Below are 26,523 nucleotides of genomic sequence, written 5' to 3'. Positions count from 1 at the left end.
AGAAAACCTACCAGCATTTAGGAAAACAGGTTCTGGTTCTCCTCTGTTTCCATAGTAGCAAATTACATCTCCTTTGGTGGTACTGAAAAATATAAATACAAATTTCTCCTTGAAAAGCCATCAGCTTCTATATTTGATTATGCTTTAATTTCATGCAATCTTTGAGCACATTAAGATGCTTCTCCCACTGTTGCTCCTATGATACCAGACATTGATGTGTTTTATTACTTTCCTCCTCTCAAAACACTGCACCATTATCAGGAAGTAGCATTATCATTTTTAAACATAACTGCAGTAAAATTCAGTAAAACCCCATAACTTCTGCATGGAAGTAGCCAGGTTTAATGACAAAAACCTGGTTTTGATTAACTGGAGATTTAGTTGCTTGGGAGAAGGGGGCATGTGAAAACAAAGGAACTGTCCATCACAGCAAGTACCCTTTTCCCCATCACTTCTTTGAATCCTTCCTGCATTCTAAGCCACTGACTGCTGTGGGCAACTTTAGATGGCAGAAGTGCATTTCAGGCCCACTTCCAGCAATGCTGCAGGGCATGGCTGGGTCCTTTGTGCATTTCTTGGCTGTTTTCAGATCCCTGTAGTCACTGAATCTCTCTAATTGTAGGCACTGGCTGCAGCACTCACTCTGTCTTGTGCACAGAGTACAGGGAGGGTCTTGCACAAGGTTCAGAGACAGCTTCAATATTGCAAACAACTCTTATTTGACAGAGATGCTATCAGCATATCCAAACAGCAGGGACCTACATAGTCACACTGATACTGACAACACAAACACCAAACCAACTGATAAGGGAAAAAAAGAGAAAGTAAGTCATCAATAAGCCTTGTGTGTCCTGTGGGAAATGGATTGCCATTAGATGGCTCACTCTCAACATCCCTCACTCAGCTGACATGGAATCGTGATTCCTCACATCACTTCCAGTTGTTGAGGTTTGGCTTTTTTTTTTAATTTGCCAGAATACAGCAATGAGATCTAATTCTGTATTTCCCCTAGTGATTTACTTGCTCACAGTTACCAACACATTCTCATCATAGTTCAATTTTTAATTTGTCTCTCAAGTTCCAGCTCCTTAGACAGCACATAGAGTTTCCAAATTGGAAAACAAGAAAAACAACCCAACGAAAAACCAAAACAAACAAAGAACCCCCAAACACAAAACTTGCAGTTAAGACTGAATTTGGATTAAGTAGCACAAAGCATAATACAGAAGAAAAGCTATTTCCAACTCCTCATTTTTTTCCTAAGATAAAAAGGAGTATCTCTGTGCTGATGCAAATCAGAGTATATAGAATGCAATCTCATTAATGATGTACTGGAACTTAAATTGCTCTGCATAACTTAGCATCCGCTACTCAAACCTTAATAACAAGCAAAACAGTCTTGATTTAGCTGTTTATATTCTTCTTGAAAAGCCATTATGAAAGACATTCTACAGTGTCCTTTGCAAGACAGCCAAATGAAGAAGGAAATATTAACTTATTAATTATAGAAGTCAGAGAAGTCAAGAAGAGGAATATGAAAAAAATCCCCATAAAGCAAAAATAGAAGTGCCTTTCTCTGTGCACTACTCTTCTTCCTCCCAAACCCATAAGAGCTGTCTGATACCACACAGAAAGATCAAGTTTTTCAGCAGAGGCAGAAGACAGCAATCATAGCAAGCATATTGTGTACACTATTTTTATTGTTAAATATCATATAGGACATAACATCAGCTATGATAACATCAGTTCCTCAATTCACAGTTTATTGACTGTTAAAAGAAACACGTAATATTTCTGAACTTTCCTCTAGTAGCTTAAAAGACATTTATTCTCCTTATCTTTTTCTTCTCATCCTTAAGATCCTTGTTCAAATTTATTTATGCTGATGTCAAGACTTACTGACCACCTGAACTCTTCACACACGACAGCCCACCTAAGGTGTCTTAAGTTAGGACATCAGAAATCACACAAACTATTGTATTGGTGCATTAACTCCTCTCTTTTCAAATACCTGCTGTAGAAGGCCTGTGAAAAGATCAGAGCCATTGTTATGATCTGAAGTCTCACAAGACAGTGTTAGATGGAAAGGTGGACAAATGGCCCAAGGAAGCTCTGGAACACAGCTGTAAGACAAGGCCTGTCACAGATGAGACTGCATGGTGAGTAAGCTGGCACTGCTGACTTCCTTTAGAGCAGCTTTTTACATGAAAGAATATAATCCTCTAGCATCTCTTCCAAGATTTGTGTCACTGAGAAATTCAGTAACAAGATCCCCTGGAGTTTATCGAGAAGACAGGGAATACACACAAACTGCAGGGTCACTAATTCAGGACATTGGGATTTTATGGCATGCACACTCCCCCAGGAGTGTTTTCACTTACCTCCACTGCAGCACTGCTGCTGCCTTCTGTCAAAGGAAGACTAAAGCCTCCCAAGAGACTTCTGAAATGGGGATACTTTCAAAATTTAGTTCACTGTGCCACTCAGGTACTCTTTCTTTTATCATTTGGCTCTGCCTATTCCCTTCCTACTGTTTACAGGTACTCAGAACTGAACATCAAAGCAGAAGCCAAGATGAAAAAAAAAATCACTGTAAGCTTGATCGCAGCAACAGCCTCAAAACCCTGGCCTGCACTCAAGATTCTCTTCCCTCCCAGCCTTACAAGTACAGATACCAATTTCACTGCAGAAGTAATAAAGGCATAATTAAAGTGATGACAATAGGACCCAACAGACATATTTTTAAATCTCAGCCATAGCTGACAGCAGAAAGGAACTAAAATTATGCTGTTAGATACCTCATACTGTCAAAAAATGTAAGCAATAATAAATGTTCTAGGAAATATTCTAGGCAGCACAAATCTCAGTAGTAATAGAAGCTTCACAGCAACATGAAAGCCATGCAGAGTTTGCCACAATCACTTCTTAATGTTGATGAAACATAAGCAATGTCCTTCTGCACTCCTGCCCTGTTTCACCTTCAAGGTGGCTCCAAGTCATGTCCAACAAAAACTCAATGAAAGAAAAAGGAAAAAAGTAGTGAGGCAGTAAAGCTGCACAGAGTGTGGTTACCACCAAGTGATCACTCCCCTGGGCACTGAGCTCTACTCTGCTACAGACAAGGACATTGGATTGTTTTATGAATAATCTGTGCATATATTTTTTGTGCAAGAACAAAAGATGAAACTGGCAGCAACACTGAAATGCTGTACAGTAGTTTCCAGTAAGTAGTATGGTTCACAGATTCATTTTCTTTTCTTCAATGTTCATGAGCTAATCAGATAACTCTTTCTGTTCTGAAGCTAAAAATAAACAAGCAAACACCAAACCACCAACTGTAAAGCCCAAACATGTACCACCTACCATCAAATAAAATGGTGAAAATAATTCTGCCAGACACACACAGCATACAAAGTCTGCCTTAAAACAAACTCTGATTTTGTTGTTAGTGTCTAAACATTTATTTGGCACTGTCCTAATATTTTGGGCCAGGCAGAAGCTGACAGCAGAGGAAAGAGATAAAAAAGTTTTTCTTTCTTTTGACATTGGACTGTCCCTCCATCCACTGGAAGTGACTAAAGATCCATGCAGAAAATACCTCATTTTCATGAGGGAGCCACAAGAAGCAAGACAGGTATACTCTGCCAAAGGTGATACTGAATTAGGAAGTGCATGAGAAGAAAAGGAAATGAGCTTACAGAGCAATCCCAGGGACCTGACCATCCATGTTCTTTTCATACCAGCACTCTGACCCTATCTCACTTTGAAAAGGCACCTAAATCCAATCTCTGGAGAGCAATCAAATCCTTCCCACCCAGCCAGGTCACATTAACCATGCTGAATGACAGCCTGCAGGTGATGGTATAGTTTAGTACATTTTCCCTGCAGGGGTTGAAAACTGCCTGTGACAGGGGAGAACAGACAAGTTCACCCCAAAGGCAATTTTCTGTAATCCCCTCCAGCTGACTTGTTTGTAAGGCACAATTTGTCTATTCATCATGGAGAAAGTGATTCACTCCTGTTCCACAGGGATCTTATTGCACATAAACTAGATGGGCTCTAACTGACAGCCTGTCAGAGGCTACACTTGCTGAGGGGGTGACAAGAAGCTGCCAATTTGTCCTTCAGGGCAGTCTGGATTACACACTTGGCAGTAAGGAACACAAGTGAGATGCTGCCACAACAGCCCTGACACAAGTTTGAGGTACCCATGAAAGGCTGAGGAGGTGTAGCAGTAGATTTGTTGAACACAGGTTTTCCCCAGGACAGAAATGATGTCCTGATCATCAACAAAAGCAGCTCACTGCCTTCAGGTATTATCACAAATGGAGAAAGAAGGAAAACCCCTTTGAATATTGAGCAGGTATTTACTTTACAGAACAGTCCAGCCTCTGATAACCTTGTTCCTTTCTAATCAGACCTACAGACAGCAAAAATGAGAGGAGTGGCAACACTGCCTTCCTGGAAGCCAATTTTGCAGCTGCACAAGATTCCAAACAGACACTGTTTGCCACATGCTATAATTCAACATAAAAGTATGTTTAGCATAAGTGAATAAATATTCATTACTCTCATACTCAGCAGGTACACCCAAAATGATAAACTGAAAAATCAGAAAAATAAAAGTACTAAGTAATTTTCTTAAAACAACAAATCAATAGTGTTTAAATTGATATAAAGAGATGCCACAGAGTAAATAGATTATTACACTGAAAGTGTCAAAACCCATGCATGTTAAAAATAAGAGTCACACTAAGCTGTGGAAATAAACAATGAGATTTTATAACCTGTATAGTTGTTTCCAACTCCCTTTCTTGTATTACTGCACCTGTCATCTAGCATACTGTCATCATAATCATACTGAGAGAAGATAAAATTGCTTTTTCTGAAGCGTGTACCTGAAGATTCAAACATTGTAAATCTCTCTAAATATGCTGCTTACACTCAGCAGAATGTGCTCAGGTACACCCCTTCCCACCAGTGCTTCATTTACACTTTCAATCTGACTTTCCCCTCCATTTCACACACTCTAACAGAGCCAATCATTGTTGGTTACACAATGGAAGAACACATTAAGGACAGTCCTCAATCTTTGTTTTGAACAGTAACATGGCCCAACAAAATATCATCAACTACAATACCATTTTCTATTTACACAGAGAAGTAGCTCCCGTTCATATACCACATTTCTCTTTGGAGTAATTCTAATTTCCTAAAATGACAAGTTTACAAATATTATTGAAATTGCTCTGCATCATTAGCTTGCCAAGAATTTCATTTCATCAGAGTGTCCAAGGCTAAGGACATGTCAAAGCAGAGAAGTTAATCAACACACACAGCTTTCAGAGTGATACTCAACAAGGAATTATGACCTGTATCAGCACAGAAAGACTATTCAATTGAGCATACAACTCTCTATCACCCCAGCATGGAGGAATAAACAAACAAACCCAACACAGGAATGATTGCCTTAAATAAAATCAATCAAACCTACTTTACTACCATCATACTAGCAGCCATTATGACTATTCTCTTTTCCTACATTAAAAGGAAGAAACTCAAACTTACTGCTTGCTATGTCACACCTTGGATATGATGTTTGCTTGAAAACATCGATTTCTTCTGTTGCCTTTTCAGTAAAAGATAGCCTTCCAATTTATGCAATCTATCCAGGCAGCAACATACAGCAGAAAGCTCAGAAAGTCAAATCCTCTGACCATGGTAAAAAATAATTTAGGCAACTGAAAAATTTTGGGAAGTCTCTGGTGAGATGATGAACTTTATAAAGTAGAGAGTAAAAAGACCAAAAAGCATCAAACCCTCCAACTCCCTGGCCATCTTCTGGACTGAATTTCTGGAAACATAACCTATATATTTATTTCTAAGCAGGCCCACCAAGCAGAAATACACTCATGGTATCTTCACAGAACTGCCTGGTAAGTCTGAGCCATCAGCTGAAGGAGGTCTAATACAGAAAGTGAAAAATGTAAATACAAGGCCAGTTAATGAGAGGGTGCTAGAAATGATTTCCACTGCAAACAGTAAACACTCTGGCCTTCTGCTTTAAGTGCATTCCCAGAAGCATGCAGAAAAGCAGAGTGGGAGAAGGCCCTGCACCATCAGGTTGTCTGATAAGATGAATGCTCCTGCACAAGTGTGCCAAAGCAGCAGTGTGCCCCTGGCAGTTCAGCTGTGCTCCCAGGCATGCAGTGTGCATCCAGCTGGGAACTGACACAGGGCCTGGAGATGCCTCAGCCCTGCATTTCCATTCTTCCCCATCAGGCAGAATGCAAAGGCAAAGTAGCAGATGTACTTGTGCATAGACACATGCACAAGCAGTGGAAAGCATTGTGCCAATCACACTGATTATAATTAAGTATCTAACATCCTTTCTCAGCTACAGAAACTTTAAGTTAATGTTTATTTGTCTTGTGATGATTTTTAATGTTTAAGGAAAGATTAATGACACAGACACTCTGACAGGAATAATAGCTTGAAAGCTTTCAGCTGTTCTAATCCTGCTGCAGCATGTCAACTCTCAGAGAAAAAAAGGTGTCTGAGAAATTATGAGCTGACGTTTTGTCTTCTCAAAATACAAAAGCCAGAGCCTCCAGGGTAAAGACTGGCTACAGCCTATCAGGGAGTTGCAAGAAGTTTTGTGGGAAGCAATGGTTAGAATACAAGATAGCTCTCCCGTGTTTGAAAGATAAACAATAACAAAGGAAAGAAAGACTGCAATAAAATTAGGCCCTTGTATGCCAATTAGCAAAAAACATGAGCTCTAACTTTAGTTTGTGACAGGGTTTGCATTGTTACACTTTGGTGCTATGAACCTGTATGTACAGCACTGTTATTGTCTTTCTCCCTCTGACATTTGAACTGTGATGTTTCATAGACTTACTTCAAGTCAGCTGCTAATAAATTAAATCCATTGTAAAGATGTCCCTCTACTGAAACTTTCTTCAAGTAAGAGTAGCTGTCCAGATCTGCAGTCAAGAAGTTTGTTACAAGAGCACCTAAGAAAGAGAAGTACATAGAGCAACTTGTATGTGTGTGCTCACTATTCTGACAGCCCTGGTAAAATAAACAGAAAGATAAAGATTCCTGTTGCCAACAGGCTGTAACAGTGGAAGAAAACCCCAAACCACAAAACCAACCCAAATAACGAACCAACCTTTAAAAGTCTTACATCATTGTACCATATTCACATTAAGAGCATGACTTATACTCTGAAGAACTCAGTCAAAAGCTCTTGGTGAAATTCTAAGAATTCACATTTACTAACTATTCTAGACTGGATGCACCTTTTGTCCTCCTCCCACCTTACAAATTCATTCTTGTCTTGCTTCACTTCCCTGATATATGACCCTAAAATGAAATACAAATGACATGGTTCATTTGTTTCTCTGTATAACATGGTTTGTCACTGCAATATATTCCCAATCCAGTACCATATGACAGTTACACACAAATCTATTTTCACTTTAAAAAACCCCACAGATATGCTGTTCTGAGCATCCTCTTTGAAAGAGGGTTTTTTCTATTATTTCTTCTCCTCTGATTTATCAATGGGGAAGAATCTTTTAGGCTATCTCCAGCATAATCCAAGCTACATTCCCTGACAAAGGTGTTTGAATATGAATATGCACTTTAAGAAGTCTACTGTAATCTAAAACTAGCTCAATGCTTGGCTAATTTTTCTGCCTGTTAATTAGAATTACTATGCAGAGGAGATGGTGCTGCTGCATAGCTTGTATGAATGTGACTTCAGGCTCCAGGCACTACATCTTGTTTTACTTATGCCTGCTTGATCAAGAAATCATTATCCAAGTCAAGTTCCTCACATATGTACTCAAACTCATCAGTTACAAATTTTTGTTTACAGCACATAAACATTATTTTTGTCCATAAAGCTGTGTTAAGAAAATTAATATTGTAATCATCACTATTTTACTGGAACATCAGGGCTTGTTTGTCCACTTCCTTTTTTATTTTTTATTTCAACTCTTCCATACCTCTTCCTTTTGCATTTTTATCAATCTTTGGCTGCATATAGTTTGTCAGGGCTGCCATCTTGCCTTTCTTACTGATTCCCAGCCATGTCCCTCCTTCTTTTCCCTCCTCCATATCCAGACCTAATGGAACAAGTAAGAGTTATGTTATTAAATAATTAAACTTAAAAAATGTTTCAAACTCACAACATGTTTTCCTTAGATGTATAAGGAAGAAGAAAATTTCTTATTAGAAAGGCAACACCACCACCCTAATAATGAAAAAACCATGCCACGATTCCCTTATATAACAAACCACTCAAACCAGCAAGACACACATACCACTAAGGATCTCATTGCTGCTGTCCCAGAACTCGGCCGATTTGGATGGTCTGTGGTAGAATTCATCCCTATTAGCTGCTAGAATGAGCCTGCAGAACACAAGAGGAAAAAAGACACTATTACTTACAAATTGGAACTTCACAGTACAGGCAGGAGCAGAATCCAATTTTTTCCAGAGCATTAACTCATTTCAAGCATGAAACTATCCTTTATCTCCCACCTCACCTTTGTCACTCGGTGTAAAGTTCTACTGCCATCTGACAGCAGCCTTCTCTCTGACTCTCGTGAGACACTCAGCAAGTCCCTCTTGGTGAGTGAATAAGGCAAGTGGGCTTTTCAAAAAGTAATTCTTACAATAGAAGACACTGAATTAAACTGCATAAACAACCTTAAGATTCCCCAGCACAGTTACAGCTTAATTAAAGAAAATAATTATTCTTTTGAAATTATTTTTTTAAAAGTGTTTTTCGTTGGTTGAACATGCTCACCTGAGGAGCAGATAATGAATTCAAGTAAAGGTGGAAGACAATGGTGACCCCAGGCAAGCCCTGTGTGGAGGCTCAGGGCAGCAGGGAACTGCTCACAGACCTGCACAGCTCCAGGGCAGCTCCCCAGCTCCTGCTCATCAGTACCCACTACATGACTTGCCTTTATTTCAGCTGTGAGACAGTGAATGCTTCCCCTTCTCTCCAGCTATGTTGCTTAATTTAATTTTAATGAAATGCTATCTTTCAAAAACCTGCAGATTTTCTTTACCAGTTTTTCTTAGCCTCAGTTATCTTCTTCACTGTCAGTTCCTCCTGCCAGCTGCATCTCAATTACAGCTGCACAGCAGAAGACAAGTTTGCTACTGGAAACTGAAGACAGACCATACAATTTTAATTCTAATTTTTAGCCACAACACATGAGAATCAATTCCAATGACATCTCATTACTTTGTTTGGCATTCAGATGTACTTACATTTTCTGCAGGTTTCTGAACTTTCCTGCAAATTCATCTCTTTCCTAATACAGTGTTTTAAAAGAGGACTGCAAGGTACAAGTTGCACATTAGAAATACTACAGAAAAAGAATCATAATCAACCATAGAGAAACTAGAAAAACCTGACACTTCAATGGGATCCTTTCTGTAAGGTAAGTGCTTAGTATTTTGCCCAACAAAGATAACATCTGTTGGAAAGCAAACTGTATGTACAATTTTATCTTTCCAATGCAAATATAATATTGTTCCTTTCAAAATTACATAATGTCTCTTCTTCCAGCTGATTCTAGTCTTTCAGCTATAGCCTTTCTGCTGGTTTACCAAATTTCTGTCATCTTACTTCAACATGCTCCATTAACAGGATGCAGCCTCCTTTCACAGATTTTTATTTAAATGAGTATTTCCACTGTTAAAAATATTTTGCCTGAAGTGCACTTCTCATCTCCTGAAGCTTCAATTATACTTTGCCTTCAATAATTCTTGACATGAAACTACATAGTTTCTATTAAACTCCATAGTTACTATTTGTTTATAGTATCTAAATACTAAAAATAAGCAAAGTCTTTTTTGTGTGATTGAATATTCCCCATCTCAAGTTTAATGCAGAATCCTAAATTTAGCACAAGGCTAGTATACAAAAGCATAATAATAAAAACATCTTTATTTCGTCATTTATGAAACAGAATTATAGTGAAAAGGAGCAATATTAAGTGACCCTCATCTTCTAATAAATTGCAAAAAGCCTATTCAGCTATTTTTATAGCTGAAATAATTCAACTGTATTAGGATTTACATATAAAGATTTATTTTAATATTGAGAGAAATGAAAACATGAGAAATCATTCCATTAAAGCAATTTCCTACAATGCAATTCAGCTCCAGAAAAGAGCCTGTGATTATAGCTTTGAAGCTTGAAACATTAATTTATTTGTAAGATGCACACAGTACTATTCAGAAGGATGTAAAGGCAGCATATTACCTCTGACAGTAATAAGGGACTACACTGAAGTGCTTCTTACACTGCACTAAACTTTACCACAAACAAGCCCCAAGAGGGAAAACAGAACCAGTAGCAAACCTACAGGCAGATGGATTTGTTAGACTGTCACAAGAGTGAGCTCTTGGCTTAATTAGATGCTCAAGAAAATTGACCAATATGTTGCTCTAGAAACCAGAGTCTACCTGGATGGAAAATTCTCCCAAGTGTTACAGAGAACATGTTTTAGCTTGGCTATTTTCTTCTAGCCAGTAAACTCAGTCAATCACAAGGTGTTTGTCTTTTAAACTTCTAATTCCTATTACTGACACTTTCTTTCAGTTAGAAATGCAAAGCAGAGAACAGTAAGGAAAGTTTAATTGCCTGGTTTGTGATGGACAAAGAAATTAGTGTCTGCAGGTACAGGAATCCCCTTTTAGTTGGGAAAACTGTTCCAAGACCTCACTATGAAATAAACAGCACAGTGATGCCTGAACTGTCAAGAAAAATCATTCTTAGCAAGAACTTGTAGAGAGGGGTCTCACTTAGTCCAATGGCCTGGGATTTACCACCCTAACAGGGAGCTCAGATTTATCACCTGATTTATCTCAGGTAGAGAGCAAGGCACTGCTTAGCAAAAGATTATAGAGAAAATTAAAGACAATTAAATACTCCTGAATTTGGGCCAACATCTCCAAATGGTGTTGTCCTATTCTGATGCTGACAGCAAGCTGTTTTCTGATACAAATTAATAACTTCAATATTGATGCAATTTTTTATAGCACACTATTCTAAGTTCTACTTTTAAATATTGATCATGGCAGAAAGTTCACTTGGCAAGCAACTGCAGTTTACATCCAAAGGATTTTCCCAAGAGGCATCAAATTGATGAATCTGTCTTTTGCTAACTACCAACACAAAGAGGGTCAGACCAAATAAATGGATATATTAATTCAGCACCAGTCACATCATAAACAAAATCCCTTTTCAGGTAGGCTCCAGATGCAGAAAGGAATGCACTCTGGACAACTGAGGTTTCCATTCTCATTTCCTCTCTTTCTATAGAATGGCATCTGCTTCTTAATACAAGAGGACAAGAAAACAAGTCAGTGAAAGGCACAACCATTTACTGAGCAGACTGACTGATGGTTTCTGGATGAGTACCAATACTTGTACCCTACAAAGTAATATGGAACCTATACAGTATATATAAACACAGCAATAAACCTGCATAGTCTGTTTACAGCCTGAAGTGCTTGCTGTCTTTTTATTACATACTCAGTGTACTCAAAGATACTAATGTTGGAGATGAAATTTAAAGAGGAAAGGCTACAATGAGAGAGAAAATTATTACAGGATGTTTAATACTTTGGAAACTCACCTGCATGACATCGAGAAATTCTTATAAACTGACATAGAAGCCTGCAAGCTTATTTTTTCTTCAGTTTTTGGCTAAACATTTCATACACATGACTTAGTTTATTGCCTACAGTTTTAATTGCAAGCAGATTTTGGGGAGGGGAAAGGCTAGGACACTTCAAGAAGTCCCTTGGTTGCAAACTGGAAGCCTTAAACAGATCTACCACACTGAAAGCAGGGCACAGCTACAACTGTGATGCCCAGCAAACAGGATTCCACTTGGTTTAAATCATAAAGTAGAAGGCAGGACTTCCAAACACTGGAGTACAATATTTAAAGGACTTACACAGCACAACAGATCACCAGCAAAAGGTCCTTGATTAGAAAGCCCAAGACTTCTGATACAGTCTAAAACCAAAGGGTTCTAAAAAGGCTACAGTAACTCCTCCAATGGGGAAAGCCATGAAGTTAAGCACTACAAAAGCACAGTTGAACAAATAATACTGAGTTTGTAATTCACACACTGGCCACATAAAGGAATTGTGTAAAATACTACAGAAGCAGGTATGTTTTAACTACAACCATCTTACCTGTATGCATTTTTTGAAACTGGCCGTGGGTCAAATTTGAATAGAAGGATGCACATTGAAGAACTGATGTTTAAATCTTGTTTCTTCCACAAAGGCTCAATGCAAGGTCATTCTGTAATAGCCTGAAATGGTAATAAAGATTATCTATTACACTGCAAATTATAAAGAAATAAACTTGTAGCTGTGATGGAGCTTAAGGATTGCAATGTACTGACTAATAGCTCACAATACAAATATATAAATAAAATACAACTTCCAAAACAGAATAGTTCTAAAGACTGATTTACTAACCAAATTCTTATGTAGTTCTTTCAAAGTTATGGCTGTCTAGTTCAGATTTTTAGAGAAAAACCTGCATCAAGAAAATACTGACAAAGTGTAGAGTGCTAGCAAAACATGAAAAAAACACTGTTACGCAATTTTCTGCTCATTGCAAATAAAGCACCTTTATTTTTCCATCTCTTAAGGAAGGCAAAATGCTTTTTTTAGAATAAAGGAGAAAATAAGACTCAAAGTGTTGCAGAAGACAGAAAAAGCCTCATTAAAGACACAGACCTGCAAATAAAGTATAACTTAGGCCAAGCTACTATCAATGTCCAGGAGAAATTATTATTGTTTAGCATTGGGTAAAAGGCCAGGAACAAATAGAAACACATGGGACATCTTGTGTCCACAGTTTACATTTTGATGAGGAGTTTCCAGCACTTGTGCTATATTTAAAATTCTGGCCATGCAGATGGAATGACAAATGTGCTTTTCATTTCAAACCAACAAAACAGTTTTCAAATATTTTGTGTTGTCCAATTAACATTCTTCTGGTAATAAAACTGTGGTTTGATCTTCACTTTTTGAGGCTGCTCAAACAATTATCAGAATGCCACCATCCAATGACAGAATTATTTTTATTGTTACTGAGAGCTTTTGCCATGCAAGGACTTTAAAGGTAAGCCAAGGGGAGAGGGAGGCAGAATTCAACAGCACAACTCTAAGGCCCTCTGAGCAACCCAACGACTGAAAAAACTTCTGAACAAAAACTGGGATTTTTAACCATATTTTCAAGATATGCGGAAAGTGTCTCTCTTGCCCTTTAATTGCTTCATAATGTGTCATAAGAGATATCAGGAAATGGATCATCTGACTACACTCACATTACCAAAACCAGAGCTGCAAGCGAAGCATTTATACAGATTTTATTTTTAAATTAACAGCTTGCCCATAGCTGCTAGCTCCTGTTCAGCACCACAACCAGCCTGCTGTTGTTGTCAGAGCACAAGTTCAGTCTTGCAGCCCAATATCCTGCAAAGAGACTCTTCTGCTGCAGGACATGAAATAACTCAAAAAGAGGTGCAACACTCCTGACACGCTTGACAAGAAAATTAGTGCACGGGAGCGTGTGTGCGTCTGTATATATATAAATATACCTCAAAGTATGTTAAATTCTGTTCCCTGACAAAAGGAATTTCCCTCCCAAGTTGACTCATAATCCATGAGCTGAAAGCAGCAGTAGCAGAGCTATCCCAACTATTCTGTGTTAAACAGTTACCCAATAACACACTCTTGGCTTTCTTTGCCTCTATCAAGTCAATCCCGAAATAACTGCCTTAGAAATTCATCATAAAATGAAGATGCAGTTCTAAATTTTGGATAATTGATTTGCTAGTCAGGTCTTTAAAAAGACCATAGCCAGCTTTATAGAGAAAATCTAACCACTTTTGAGAAGGTGATATGCCCCTTCTCAGGCTTCTATTGCTGAATTTTCAGTAGACTGCCATCATACTGGACTTGAACTGCCAGTACTGGAAGACTTGGATCTTCTACACACAGAGTATTTCAGAAACAACACTCACAGCTCAGAAGAGATCACCTTCAAATCTCTGGGTTTAGAGTTTCCCATCTACAGCACTACTGGGAGTATGCCAAGGAATCCTAAAAACTTTTATTTTTGGCAAAGTGCAAAGAAGCTCACTTGGTGAAAGCAGGGATATAAAATACAATTTTAATGACAACTGTCACTGAGTACTCTCGCTGACTATGGAGATATGGCTGCTAGGTGCCTTGCCAGATAATTAAATGGATTACTTGATAGAAAAGTGTTTGCAATTAATCACTCATAAAACCAATATTTTAATAAACAGGTTTCAGGCTCCATTGCCTGATTTATTCAGTTCCCTTCAAATAATCAAGTAGGTCCAGCTGTTCATGCAAGTTACTAGCCAGCATAAAGATTAAACAAAAACTGCCAGTCAGAAAACAGCTGCATAATAAGTTTGCAATACTCATCACAATTATCTAGAAGGACAAGTATTTTGAACACTCCAGTACCTTTCTAGAATCCCCAGTCATTATGATTAGGTACTGCTGCTTTGACAGAAAGCTTTTTGTCACCCCATGAACCTTGCTTGATGTTATAACAGTTCTTTAAGTTACATTTATGCTTTTATTAACCCCAAATATCAAACCAGCATTTTTTATCTCAGGCTCCACCTTTTTTTTTTTTTTTTAGACAGAAGTGTTTAAGGCAGATAAAACAGAGCTACCCCTTTAAAACAGCAGCAACACTTAACTGGCAAAGGAGGCAGGCAATGTATTTTGGTACCTTCTTTGATTAAAGCTGACATTGCACTTGAAACACCTGTTGTGGATATTACCCTTAAATTCTTAAATAGAAGACTCAAATTTGGATATTCTGAAATTTACAGTAATTAACAAAACACTAAGAGGAAAAAAAAACTGACAAGAGGCTGTCATAGATGTTGTAAATGCATAAACATTCAATGAAGAAGTCTTCATGCAAGTACCATTCTCCCAAGCTCATACTCACATAAAAGCTGCTGCTGCAGGCAGGGGATGAGATGAGCACACTGCACAGAGCTGGGGCTGCAAAGCGCATGTGCTCAACTCAGCTGAGTCCCACAGACCAAAGAGAGGAGAAGGTGAAAAAGATTAGGCCAGCACTGACTTCCACTTGCAACTTGATCCTACAGCAAGTCCAAAGCTAGATCAAAACCTGATTTTCAATCTCCATTTCTGCAGAAAATGTGTCTTCAGAACCATCCTTAGAAATGAAGGAGGTGCCATAGTTTAAAGAGTTCAAATAGAAAAGGCTAAGTTGTGGTACAACACTTGCTTTCTGATTTTCTTTTTGAGGAGAATACAGGCCAGAATACACACACTATGCAACAAGGTGTGCAGGAAGGGGGGAGAAATCCTGTGCTCTAGGTTGGAGACAGTGAAGACTGCTCTCTGGATAATGAGCTTTTATAAATTCTAGTTTGCTTATTCCTACTCAATAAGACAACAGTTACCAAGGATGACATGATAGCAACAATCTCCTATTTCTGTAATGTTTCTAGTTTGCTGTCCAACTTATGCCTAATACACACAAACCAGCTTGTCAAGAACCACAAACATCCTGTAATTAAGCGTTCTGCTCCAAATGGCACCGCTAATTTGGAAATGACATTAAAGTAACTAACACTCTTGTTCTGTGCTACAGTACTCTGTCAGACAGCACAGTGTGTTGTTTTGCTCATTTGAAGGATCTGTTAAAAGCCCAAGTGGATACATGCCAGCATAAGGTAGCATTTAGAGGGACTTTCAGGAGAACCAAACATGATAGATTGTGTGTGTTCTCTTCACAGGGTTCTAACATCATTTGGTTGATTAGAAGCAATCAGTTCACAATTTGGCATAAAACTATTTTATCCTTAGGAACTCCCAGTAGCAGGCTTTGAAAAAGGAAGTCATTTGTTATGTATTTCATATTCACAAATGAAGCATCATAAATAACATCTGTCAGTTACCACAGTGATCTCAAGTGCTTCTCAACTCATCCAAAACTATTGTTTAGGTGCAGTCTAAAACACAGCTAAAAACCATTATTCACTGGAATCTGCTAGTTCTATGCACTACAACAGTAGCTAATGTTCAGCAGAGTACAGAAGTATTTTACTGTCTCTTTTGAGTATGTCTAAATGAAACTGAGCCCTACAGTCCTCAAATGCCCATAGAAGGACCATAAAATTGGATGTATTTTCTTGCACTACTGAAATGAGGTTTTTAATAGCAAACTTTAAAATCATCAAAAATAAGACATGCTTGATTAGTTGTTAAAAGTAATCTATTTTTCTCCCTCAGAGAAAAGTGTCTCCTGGCTGCATTTTTACAGCATTTTACTGTTTCATTTTTGCACTTCCCTTGTGTAGCACATGCTCCACAGCAGCAATGCTAAGAACTACAGTTGAAGTGGAATAGATGGATCTATAATTTCATGACTTCCAGGTTGTTCCCTATGAGGAGCATTTATAAGTAACCCAAGCTTTGTAACCCTACCAAGGTGAAGAGTCATCTTCCCTACAAAAGACAGCAAAGCAAAAGTACAACACTTAAGAAACACAGAAAATAACATGTAAGGTGAATGGCACTCCCGAGTTTAATGGGCTAATTTTATTTTCAGCTGCTTGATTTCTCTCTGGCGTTTTACTAGATTAGGTCCACTGTACAGCTCCCACGAGAAACAAACGCCAATAAACATAACCTTTCACCACATCGTGTTTTAGAAACAATTACAAAAATGGAGTAAAACAGCCTTTGCCCCAGTTTCGTAAGAGCACGATCCAGCAGCAGATCTGCAGACTCAGAGCCTTTTGCAGGGCCTGTTCCTTATATAAAAGCTGTATTTTTAGCTTGTACATTTCTTAGGTTTTCTTCAGAGAGGAACCCCCAAAAGACATTAGTAGTTTTCACTGTCTAATTATGACTATTTCTTGACCTCAAAGGGTCACTACATACTAAAACTTAATTTAAAAATTACTTTATTACTCTTGTACACTTACAATTACTCCTATACGTGACGCAAATACCAACCAGCCACCACCCACGCAGGAATGAAATGCCACCGCATAACCAAGGAAAACAGGTGCGAACTGACACCTGAAAATATCCCCAGAGGTGCTGCTGGATAAATTCAGGATAAAAACCTTAAGCAAATGGCGCTCAGGAGCAGCACCTTCCTTGGCGGGGAGGGCCGGGGCTGTGGCGGTGGCCAGGAACGGCACACACAGCCCCCAGACCAGGAGCCTGGCAGCTGCCGGAGGCTGGTGCCAGCTGAGGCGACCTCGGGCTGTGGCCGAGCCCGCCCTGCAGCCACGGTGACCCCCGGTTCCTCACTCCCTCCCGCGCCTCCCTCACTCACCCACGGCCGCCGCACTGCCCGTCCCCCGCGCCGCTTCCGGAGGGCGGCCTGGCCGACCAGCACCGCCCCTCCGGGGGCCGGGCCCGGCTCCTCCTCCCGCCGGTGCTGCCGGTACCGACACCTTCCCTGTGCCCCTGGCTCGGGGCCCGCCGGTACCGACACCGACACCTTCCCTGTGCCCCTAGCCCTGGGCCCGCCGGTACCGACACCGACACCTTCCCTGTGCCCCTAGCCCGGGGCCCACCGGTACCGACACCGACACCTTCCCTGTACCCCTAGCCCAGGGCCCTGCAGCTCCGTGGGGCGTGTGCGAGGGGCCGGTGCCACAGCGCTCGGCATCCCCCAGCGCATTGGGGAGTCCTCTCCTAGTGCCTGAGCTGCTTCTTGGCTGCCTCAGCGTGCTGCCGGCGTAGCTGGTTTCAAGCTGAGACGAGAAAATCGGGCACTAGAAAATTTTTGGAACAGATTGCCCAGGGAGGTGGCAGAGCCGCCATCCTTTGAGGTGTTTAAATCTGATAATGTGGTTTAGTGGTTTATAGAGGTTACAGTGGTTAATGAGGCTGGACTTCATGATCTTAAAGGTCTCTCCTCGCCTTGCTGATTCTGTGATTCTGTGAAGGTGTGAAATAATAGTATTACTGATGTGAGCGTCAAAGTGCTCATACCTCTGAGGACAGATACTACCAGGCTGCTGACAATCTTAGAGGGTTTGGATGCAGCTCCTGACCCCTCAGAACAAGGCCCCTGTGAGGGATGCTGCTCCCCTGACCTCCTTCAGCCGAGACTGCTTCCAGGAAGGCCCCAAAGTCACCGAGCCCTGAGCTTGCAATGGGATGAATTCCAGCCAGGACAGCTTTCCTGAGGATTGAGGAAAACAAGTGACAGCATCAAATTTGCTTTCACTTATTAGCACAGCATGATCAGAACAGATAACCAAACATTAAGTAATTTTACCTAGATCTGCAGATTTGGGATAGGATTGGATCTGTGTCACCTTTTTGTCCTACTGAAATATTATTATTTCATTTTTCAAACAAAATCTCAAACTTTTTTTTTCATGGGTGGCAATAGAGGGTTTCAGTGGGGTCTGTAAATTACAAAATGTTTTATAGTGAAGCCTGTAAGGAAATACCATAAAAGCCTGGAGTGCTCTTCCAGGTTCTAACACTGATAAACACAATACACACAAGATGTGAAACAGTAATTAAAAGAATTCCCAGGGGTATATGGATGTGTTAGGTGGCTTGTCAGGCAAAACCTTTTATTCTGGATACAGAAAACCTGAAGTCAACTGTCAGGTTTAGCACTGCTCTGGCATTTGACATTGTGCAAGTTCACCTCTATGCTTTCCTTCTCCATCATCAACTATGGGATGATCACATTGACCTTTGCAAGGTCTCTTGAGATCTACTGATGAAAATTACTGGGTGAGTGTATGATCATCATTCTTTGTACTACTGCTTCTGAAACACAATAATACATTGCAGTTATTACCTTGAGACATATAAACATAGAATGTGTTAATGTTTTCAGGTACAGAGTTGTTATTTAAAGCAGTTATCTGGTGACTAAATAGACAAATTATACAAATCTCTGTTACATTGAAATTGGTAAAATGCATGCACATTAAATGTAATGTATTGTTCTTTTTGGCACTCTGAGTCTTACAGTACAGACTCATCACTGTGACCAAAGACTGTTTAGCTTCTAGGCTCGATTCTCATTTAAAATCTGTAGATGATAATCTGCATACCTTCAGCAGCAGTCACGTCTATGGGAAAAAGAAAATGTCCATAGGCTTAAAACTGAATGGTGTTTTTTACTGGTTTTTTTTCTATTTTTAATACATATGGGAAGTAAGAATAAGTTCAGAGTCATTTAAAAAGCCTTTTAGGAGGCTGCACAAAAACAGTACACTGCAAGAATCTGTGAATAGTGGATTTGATGGCCATTTTGACTCTTCCTTTTATTCTTGTGTCTACTTTTTGTTCTGCCTAAACCAGCTTGGTTATTGTTGCCCCTTCTAGACCCTGTCCTTGGGGATCAGTGTATAGCTCCCATTGTTTGTCAAACTTGAATAGACTGATCCCAGGCTCTGATTCTGCATCCACTTGAAGAGAGTGGTACTGTCAGGGCAGAAACTCTCTTGGAGGAGACTAAAATACAAGCAGAAGCTTAATGAAAGGATTGTAGAATTGTCCTGAGTTGGTTTCAAAAGCTAAAAGAGAAATAGTCCTGACATTTGTTTAAAGAGTTTGTTCTGGAAGAGAACAGAGTGCTGGAATGCACATTATTTGGAATGCATAAAGCACACTTTAGATGGATTAAATATCTTTTCCCTGAGAGGTTTAAAAAATCAGCTTTAAAGGAGAGACATCGTGGACCCTGACAGTTTTCTAGAGATGGGTTTTTGCCCAGATCCAGTTTGATTATCTCTACCAATTGTCTAGATGATGCAAGATATTTATTAGTAGATTTTGTAGCCTAATAAATGAGTGAATAATTCACAACTCTTTACAAAATCATCTGATGGGCCCAATAAGTCATCCCAGTCCAGTAAATTGCATTTTTAATATAATAAAATGTAAGGAAATGCATCTGGAAATAAAGAATGCAGGGATGGGGCAAGAATGGCAAAAAGTACCTCAAAAAAGTATTTAGTTGTTACTATTTCAATGTGACCTCTCAGGGTAATACTTTGGTAAACTGGACTACTCTAACGATTTCCTGTATAAAATACAGAATATATAGGGGAGACAGGGGAGTGACACTGTCTTTGTCCACAGCACAGGGACACTGGAATGCTGCACCACTTCTGGCTCCCACGGTTAGGGAGGGAGGAAAACCACAGGAAATTATTCAAAGGAAGAACATTAATGAAGGGGATAACACGATATAAAATAGCGGCATAGGAAGCTCAAGCTATTCAGGTTACCCAAGACAAAGCTGAGAGGCGAGGATGGCAGCGCACGGACCAAACGGTGAGAAGGTCAAGCTAGACAAACCCATGCGGATCGCGTGCCAGCATTACCTGGCTGCCTGCACCTGACGGGCCCTCAGCCACAGCATGTCAGCCACCAGCTGGGCCCGCCACCCCCGGGCCAACAGCTGTGCAAGGCGCCGTTCATTCCCGGGCGCGGAAAGCCTCCAGCGGCGCGGCGGAGCGGAGGCGCGTTCCCGTGCAGGAGCTGACAGCGCGCTCCCGCCCCGCGCCTGTGGCCGTTCCTCCGGCCACGCCCACCGGGGGCGGGGCCACTGCGTCTGACGGACAGGCCCGCGGGCCAATGGCGCGTGGTGCGGCCGGCAGCGCGCGGCGGCGGGGCGGGGCCTCGCCAATGGCGCTCCGGTTGCCGAGCGCGATGGCAGCGGCGCCGCCCAATGGGAAAATTCGCGGCGCGGGAGGCGCGCGCGCCGGTTCGCGTGCGGCCGCAGGCGGGCGGCGCGCGGCGCGCGGCAGCGAGGCGTCCACGGCGCGCGCTCCCTCACGCCCCCTCACGCCTCCCGCCCTCTTGCCCCCAGGTGCGAGTGTTGAGGAATGTGCCCCGCTTGGAAAAAATAAGCAAATAAATAGAGAGGTGGGCGGGCGGTGGCATCATGGTCTGGGCCGGGCAGTGCGCTCCCGTCTCCCCGCGGGCCGCTCCGGTTGTTTTCCGAGCAGTAGTTTGGGGAGGGCTCGCGTTTTCTAGCCGTGCCCTTGGACCTTTTTGCTGGAGCGGCACCGTCAGTGGCCAAGCCGGAGTGCGGGAGCGGGGACCCCGCGGGCCCGATGGCAACGAGTCCATGTGCTCTGTAGAGAAGGGGAATTCCCCTGTGTGCTCTAAAAATCTCAGTAGAAAAGGTAAATGCAAGAAAAGGGTTAATGAGTACTTCCACCTCCCCCTCCTTCCTCCCCCCCCCGTTGGATAAAGATGGTCTTGGATACCCTTTGTAAATAGGAATGTGGAGGTGGGAGGGGAAAATCAGCCCGGCTCCGACTACTCGGCTGCCTCGGTGGGTGAGCAGGCGGGAGGAGCTGGTGCAGCCCGGCCGCTCTCCCGGGGAACGCGCGGGGGACGGACGGGCACCCGCGGGGCGGGCACGGCGGGAGCGGCTCCTGCGCGGGGAGCGCGAGAGGAAAACAAGAGGCTGAAATGCTGCCCAGCGGCTGCCCAGCGGTTTATTGAAGAGTTGGGGGGTTTCCCCTTTTTATTTTTTTTTTTTTAACATTTTTTCTTTTTTTTTTTTTTTTTTTTTATTGTACGCCGCCTCCTTGAAGCCAGTAGCAGCAAGGAAAATAAGCTGAGGACAGAGAAATAAGACGGAGATGGTGAGCAGATCGCTGGGCTGGGGGGGAATGAATGAGGTTGCCGGGCTATTTTCTGTGAGGTTCTTGCAGGGTGTAGTACGTTTTGGGGTGATTTTGCATCACGATTCGGGGCTAGACTTCTTTGTTTGCTAAAGGTTGCTGGTTCAGGTTTAACAGCGTTCATCAGTTTATTGTGAGATGCGCAACGAGGAGTTGATGTATGCGAATGCCCGAATTACATAGGCAAGCCACACACACAAGCAAGCCCTAAACAAACCAACATCGTAATAATCCTGCAATATGATGGGCAGCTCGTATCATGGAGGGAAGTCATTGCTCAGGTTATTTGTGGCATGCATAGGAGATGAGTCTCTTTGTAGCAAAGACCAAACAAAATTAACCTATATTTTTCGCACACGCGACATCCATTACAGACTTAAAAGCCAGAGTTAGGGGGTATTTTTTTAATTTTCGCTTTCCCTGCAGCATTGAGGTCCACGGTTAAAATCTGACGTTTGTAGAAGTTGAAAAACTCTTTGAAATGTTCACTTCTAGTGAATATGAAATAGTAAAGACTGTCTTTCTTGCTTTTTCTCTTTTTCTTTCATGTAGGCACTTGTTTGTGTATGTGAAAGGGGGAATTCTTAAAACATGCACTGTGTTTGTTACGCTGTACTGTTGTGCTTTTAGGTAGGTCACAATGCAAAACGTGATTCATAGCATGTTAAAAAACAAAACCCTAAGCAGATTTTTTTTATCAAGTGAAGACCTTTATCGTACTAATAGCTTAAACCCTAAATACAAGTTTTGCGGGGGGGAGGCGGGAAACAGCTCTCCTGATTTGTATTAATGGGAATGCTTTATGGTAAAAAATCCTGCCTCTAAATGACAGAATATTGACATTGCCTGATTGTAACTTCCTGTGGATAAAGTACTGCAATCTGCTGAATACACTAGTCCTTTAAGGCTCCATAAATTTAGACATATTTTGTTTACAAAATTGTGTAGCACTGCATGGTGCAGTAGTAAAATCTGAAATTTTAGTGATTTTTAGAAATACTGCAAGGCACTGCAAAAGAGAAAATATGCAGCCTTGTATTAAATCTCTTATGGAAAAAAAGGAAAAGGTTTGTTGTAATAAAGTAATACAGGGTATGCACAGTGACTAAAGTAACTGCAGGGGCTGGAGAGTTTGGAGTTTGTATAGAAAAAATAAGTTGTGAACTATGCTGGGGTCTTTATCCTGCTAGGTATTTAGATGGATGATTCTTAAATTTATTTTAAGCAGCATCTCTGTCAATTCTGGTCTGAAATATTTAAATTATAGCCTCCATTAGGCAAATGGGTTTATCTTCCCATTGCTTGGCCAAAGGAATGCATTAGGAAGGCAAGAACAATAGTTTGACTGCATGGTTCATCCTTGTGCATTGTTCAGAGATCATAGTTTGCATTTTATATGACATTGGTGATCTTTATAAAAAGTGGACTTGCTTTGTTTTATTGTTGTGCCATAGTTGCAGTCAAATAACTGAATTTCAATTTATATAACCATAGTTTTGATGTTCTATTTGGCTAACAAATAATTCCCTTCTTTGAATTTCATGTCTTAAATTCAAAATCTCTGCAATTGATTTCAGTATCAGAAAGTTTTTAATATTGGAAGAACCAACAAGAGCTACAAATAGAGGGAGTTTCCCATTTTATTGAGATAGGACACTGTACTAGAAATGGCAAAATTCTTGCCTCTTGCTTATACTTCAAATTTTGTACAAACTGTAGTTTAGATTAGATATCTTGTCTTGAAGACCATCTGTATGCATATTACAGTTATATAAAACTAAGCTTCTGTACTTGATTTTATGTAATGCAACACATTATATCTGCAGTGCTTTTGGTGGATCTTGGGTAGTGTCAGAATTGATACACTGCAAGGAAAACCTGTTAGAATTCTTGTGCTGCCAGGTTTATAGTTTGTTGCTCTTAATATTTTATTGTGTGAGTATAAATCATTGACACAGACATTGTAAACAAATGCTGTAGCAGCTAAGTGTGATTTTACATTTGGCTTGTGTATTTCTAGTTTAACCAGAGTATGAGAGTATTCTGTCAGGTGTGGGGGCATCCTAATGGCCATCATGGTTACCTTCAAAGCACTTAGGTCAATATCTTTTACTTTCTTGTCTGTCTCTACAGAATAAGGAGGAAAAGGCCAACTCTAGGGTTTCACCAGTATGGATAGGGAAGGAATTTCACATGTGTTGCATGCGGTTTCCTTATTCAGACTTCATGTGTATCTCCTGGAAATTAGCAAAGATTAAAATCCACCTATTTCTAGAAAAAATGTTCTTTCCATAATTCAAGACATTTAGAGTATACATGCAACTTGACAAACATATTTTCTTCACAGAAGGGCATTAGAGGTTTCATGGGTTTAAGCATTAAAATAAGAACAGGGAGATTTTCTTAAATTTCAGGTAGGATGTGATCTACCTGAGAGCTGAAGCAAAGCAGGTAACCACATGAGCATCTGAGTAAAGAAACAATCACCTTAGATAATGAAGTGGCTTTTATTTCCTTCTACTAACTTGTGTAAAACAAAGCCAACCCCAGAAAACTGCAGTGCAAGTGTTTTGTTCCCTATTTGTCCTTTTCACTCCTATCCTTGCATTTCACAGGCAGTCCAAAACAAACTGAAAAGCTACTTCTGGTGCAGTCTGCTGAGCTTCTAGAGTCTACATCTTCTCCATTAGCTTAGGTCACATTTGTTTTAAGCAGTATTTAAGAGAAATAGCTAATTCTAGTAAATCCAGTTCTTTTTGTGACTGGTTTTGTCAACATTCTAAGAACAGACAGCTTAATTTAGTAATATCCAATGTTTTGAAAGCCTGACAGTCAACCCTCTGGCATTCACAATTTCAAGTAGCATTTGGTGTGTTGTCTGTAAATGGCTAATCATTTAATAGTAAGTGGACAGCATCTATTACTCATTAATTTATTTACAGTGATCAAACAATATTTTGGAGTCCTGATGAAACTCATTGATAGCCCCTGTTTCAGGGTAGTCTGACATTTTGACCCACCAAAATAAATGCATTTCTTGGAATATCAGTTAATCTTGTGGATTAAAAAATGTGTAAGATACCCAATAGGAATGTGTATATGGATGGTATATTTAAATATTTTGTAACAGGTTAATGTGTATATATGTGTATATATATATATATATATATATACACACATTTATAAATATTTTGCTTTGTAGGTACATGGGTTTTGTTCCATCTTGATAAACATTTATGTGAAAGCTATCTTGGTTTGATTCTGCAAGTCTTAATGCTCTGTATAATCAACTGATGTTAATTACCATGAGATAAGTTGAGTGATTTTTGACTATAGTCAAATACATATTTTGACTATGTATTTAGAAAGAGTAAAACTGTAATATTCAGACCACAGGTTCCAGACTAAGGGGTCCAAGAAGGTCGTTCTCATCCACCTCTTGCATAGTGGTGATGCTGCTGCTGGCAGTATTTCAAGGTACTGAAATCCACTGAGAACATATGGGCAGGGTTGTGCCTCTGTCTCGCTCTCCAGTTTATGTTTCACTGGGAAGACCTTTCTGTTCCTGAGCTGCATGCAGTATGCTTCATCTCTTCAGATATGATGGTTTTCTTAGACAATTTGGGATTTTTGTTCCATAAGGTCCTTGACTGGGTTGTCAAAATCTTCTGTGCATGCTTCAGTTGATGTTATTTATAGTTATGCTTTTTCTGCATCTCAGAGCACATGCATTTTGTTTCAGGAGCTGCGACAGGGTTTCCATGAGATACCGTGCAGATATACACCAGTGCACCACTAATCTATTAGCTTCTGATTTGTAGGTCAGGGAGGAACTCAGATTTTGCTATCTAAGCAGTATCACCTCTTTGCTGCTTCAGTGCTTACGTGACATCTCAAGTTGGCTGAAAATTAAAAGGACACTGTCAAGGTATCTTTGACAGTTTCATTTTTATTATTTATTTTGTTTGCCTTGTTACTGCTGTCATAAGCCATTGGAAACTTGAAATCTAATGTCTTAGCAACAGGCCTTTGTCCTCCAGACCAGGTACTGTTTAGCTGCTTATGGTTTATTTAAGAGTTGTGAAGCATTTTCTGTCTTCTGAAATGCATTATTGAATTACAGCTTAAACATTGCAAGCAAGTGAGAGGGAAGAAGTGAGTAAATCAGTTTGGGGTAGGTTCTGACATTCTGTCATTAGAGCAATCTCAAAATATTTATTATTTTCCTTATTTTTTCAGAACCTAGTAATTTGGAGTCTAGAATTATGCATCAGTGCTTCCTTTGCACTGTTATCCTTGTGAGTGGACTTTTCAGGGGATTGGTGCCAAGACCTGCATTCTGGTTGGAAATAGCTGGAATTACCTGGTGAATAATCTGTATAAGAATTCTTACAGGTGAAGTGATATTGACTGATTGAGGTGCTGAGCAGTAGTTTTACAGGAGCTGGGCTTTGTATATCATAAATGCCTTTTTTATGCTCTAAGCTTAGTTACCTTCCCCTCTTATTTCTGCTCTCATAAAAAGAATGAGCATGGGGTTTTTTTGTACAGAAAAATGTTGCCCTAACTTGTTCCTGTATGGAGAAGTCTTTTATTAACTTATGTACATTGATTGCAATGTAAAGTCAGTGAAACTAGACCTACTGTTTCCAGTTGTTTAACTGCCTCTTCTTCATCTGCTCTGGTGGTGGAAATTCTACCCATGAGTTAGAATACCTCCATGGAACCTTCTTATTACAGTAAA

The 26,523-nt window shown here is 40.3% G+C and overlaps 2 protein-coding genes across 10 annotated transcripts in view; one reads left to right on the top strand and one right to left on the bottom strand.

Annotated features, from left to right (window-relative positions):
• The window catches only part of TANGO2 (transport and golgi organization 2 homolog), a 28,229-nt gene extending 7,745 nt beyond the window's left edge, over nucleotides 1-20,484 (bottom strand). Inside the window, exons 1-6 of one of the 4 annotated variants that reach the window (XM_066562043.1) lie at nucleotides 20,466-20,484; nucleotides 12,241-12,362; nucleotides 8,334-8,422; nucleotides 8,016-8,135; nucleotides 6,902-7,016; nucleotides 12-82 (exon numbers count right to left, since the gene is read on the bottom strand). In XM_066562043.1, the coding sequence (XP_066418140.1) occupies nucleotides 12-82; nucleotides 6,902-7,016; nucleotides 8,016-8,135; nucleotides 8,334-8,422; nucleotides 12,241-12,296 (451 nt within the window). In that variant the 5' untranslated portion in view covers nucleotides 12,297-12,362; nucleotides 20,466-20,484. Of the gene's footprint in view, nucleotides 1-11; nucleotides 83-6,901; nucleotides 7,017-8,015; nucleotides 8,136-8,333; nucleotides 8,515-12,240; nucleotides 12,363-17,434; nucleotides 17,503-18,099; nucleotides 18,120-20,465 lie in introns of those variants that run through there. The other 3 variants (XM_066562042.1, XM_066562041.1, XM_066562040.1) reach the window with 3 other exon arrangements.
• A 1,183-nt stretch (nucleotides 20,485-21,667) lies between these two features.
• Nucleotides 21,668-26,523, top strand: part of ARVCF (ARVCF delta catenin family member) — a 246,468-nt gene continuing 241,612 nt past the window's right edge. For 5 of the 6 annotated variants that reach the window (XM_066562490.1, XM_066562489.1, XM_066562491.1 and 2 more), the window contains exon 1: nucleotides 21,674-21,740. The gene's annotated coding sequence lies outside the window, so the exon portion shown is untranslated. Of the gene's footprint in view, nucleotides 21,741-26,523 lie in introns of all 6 variants that reach the window. The other variant, XM_066562487.1, reaches the window with a different exon arrangement.

The sequence above is a fragment of the Molothrus aeneus genome, chromosome 18 (genome assembly GCF_037042795.1).
Source record: "Molothrus aeneus isolate 106 chromosome 18, BPBGC_Maene_1.0, whole genome shotgun sequence".
NCBI lineage: Eukaryota > Metazoa > Chordata > Aves > Passeriformes > Icteridae > Molothrus > Molothrus aeneus.
The sequence above is the reverse complement of the archived record's forward strand: the minus strand, read 5'-3'. Positions and strand labels throughout refer to the sequence as shown.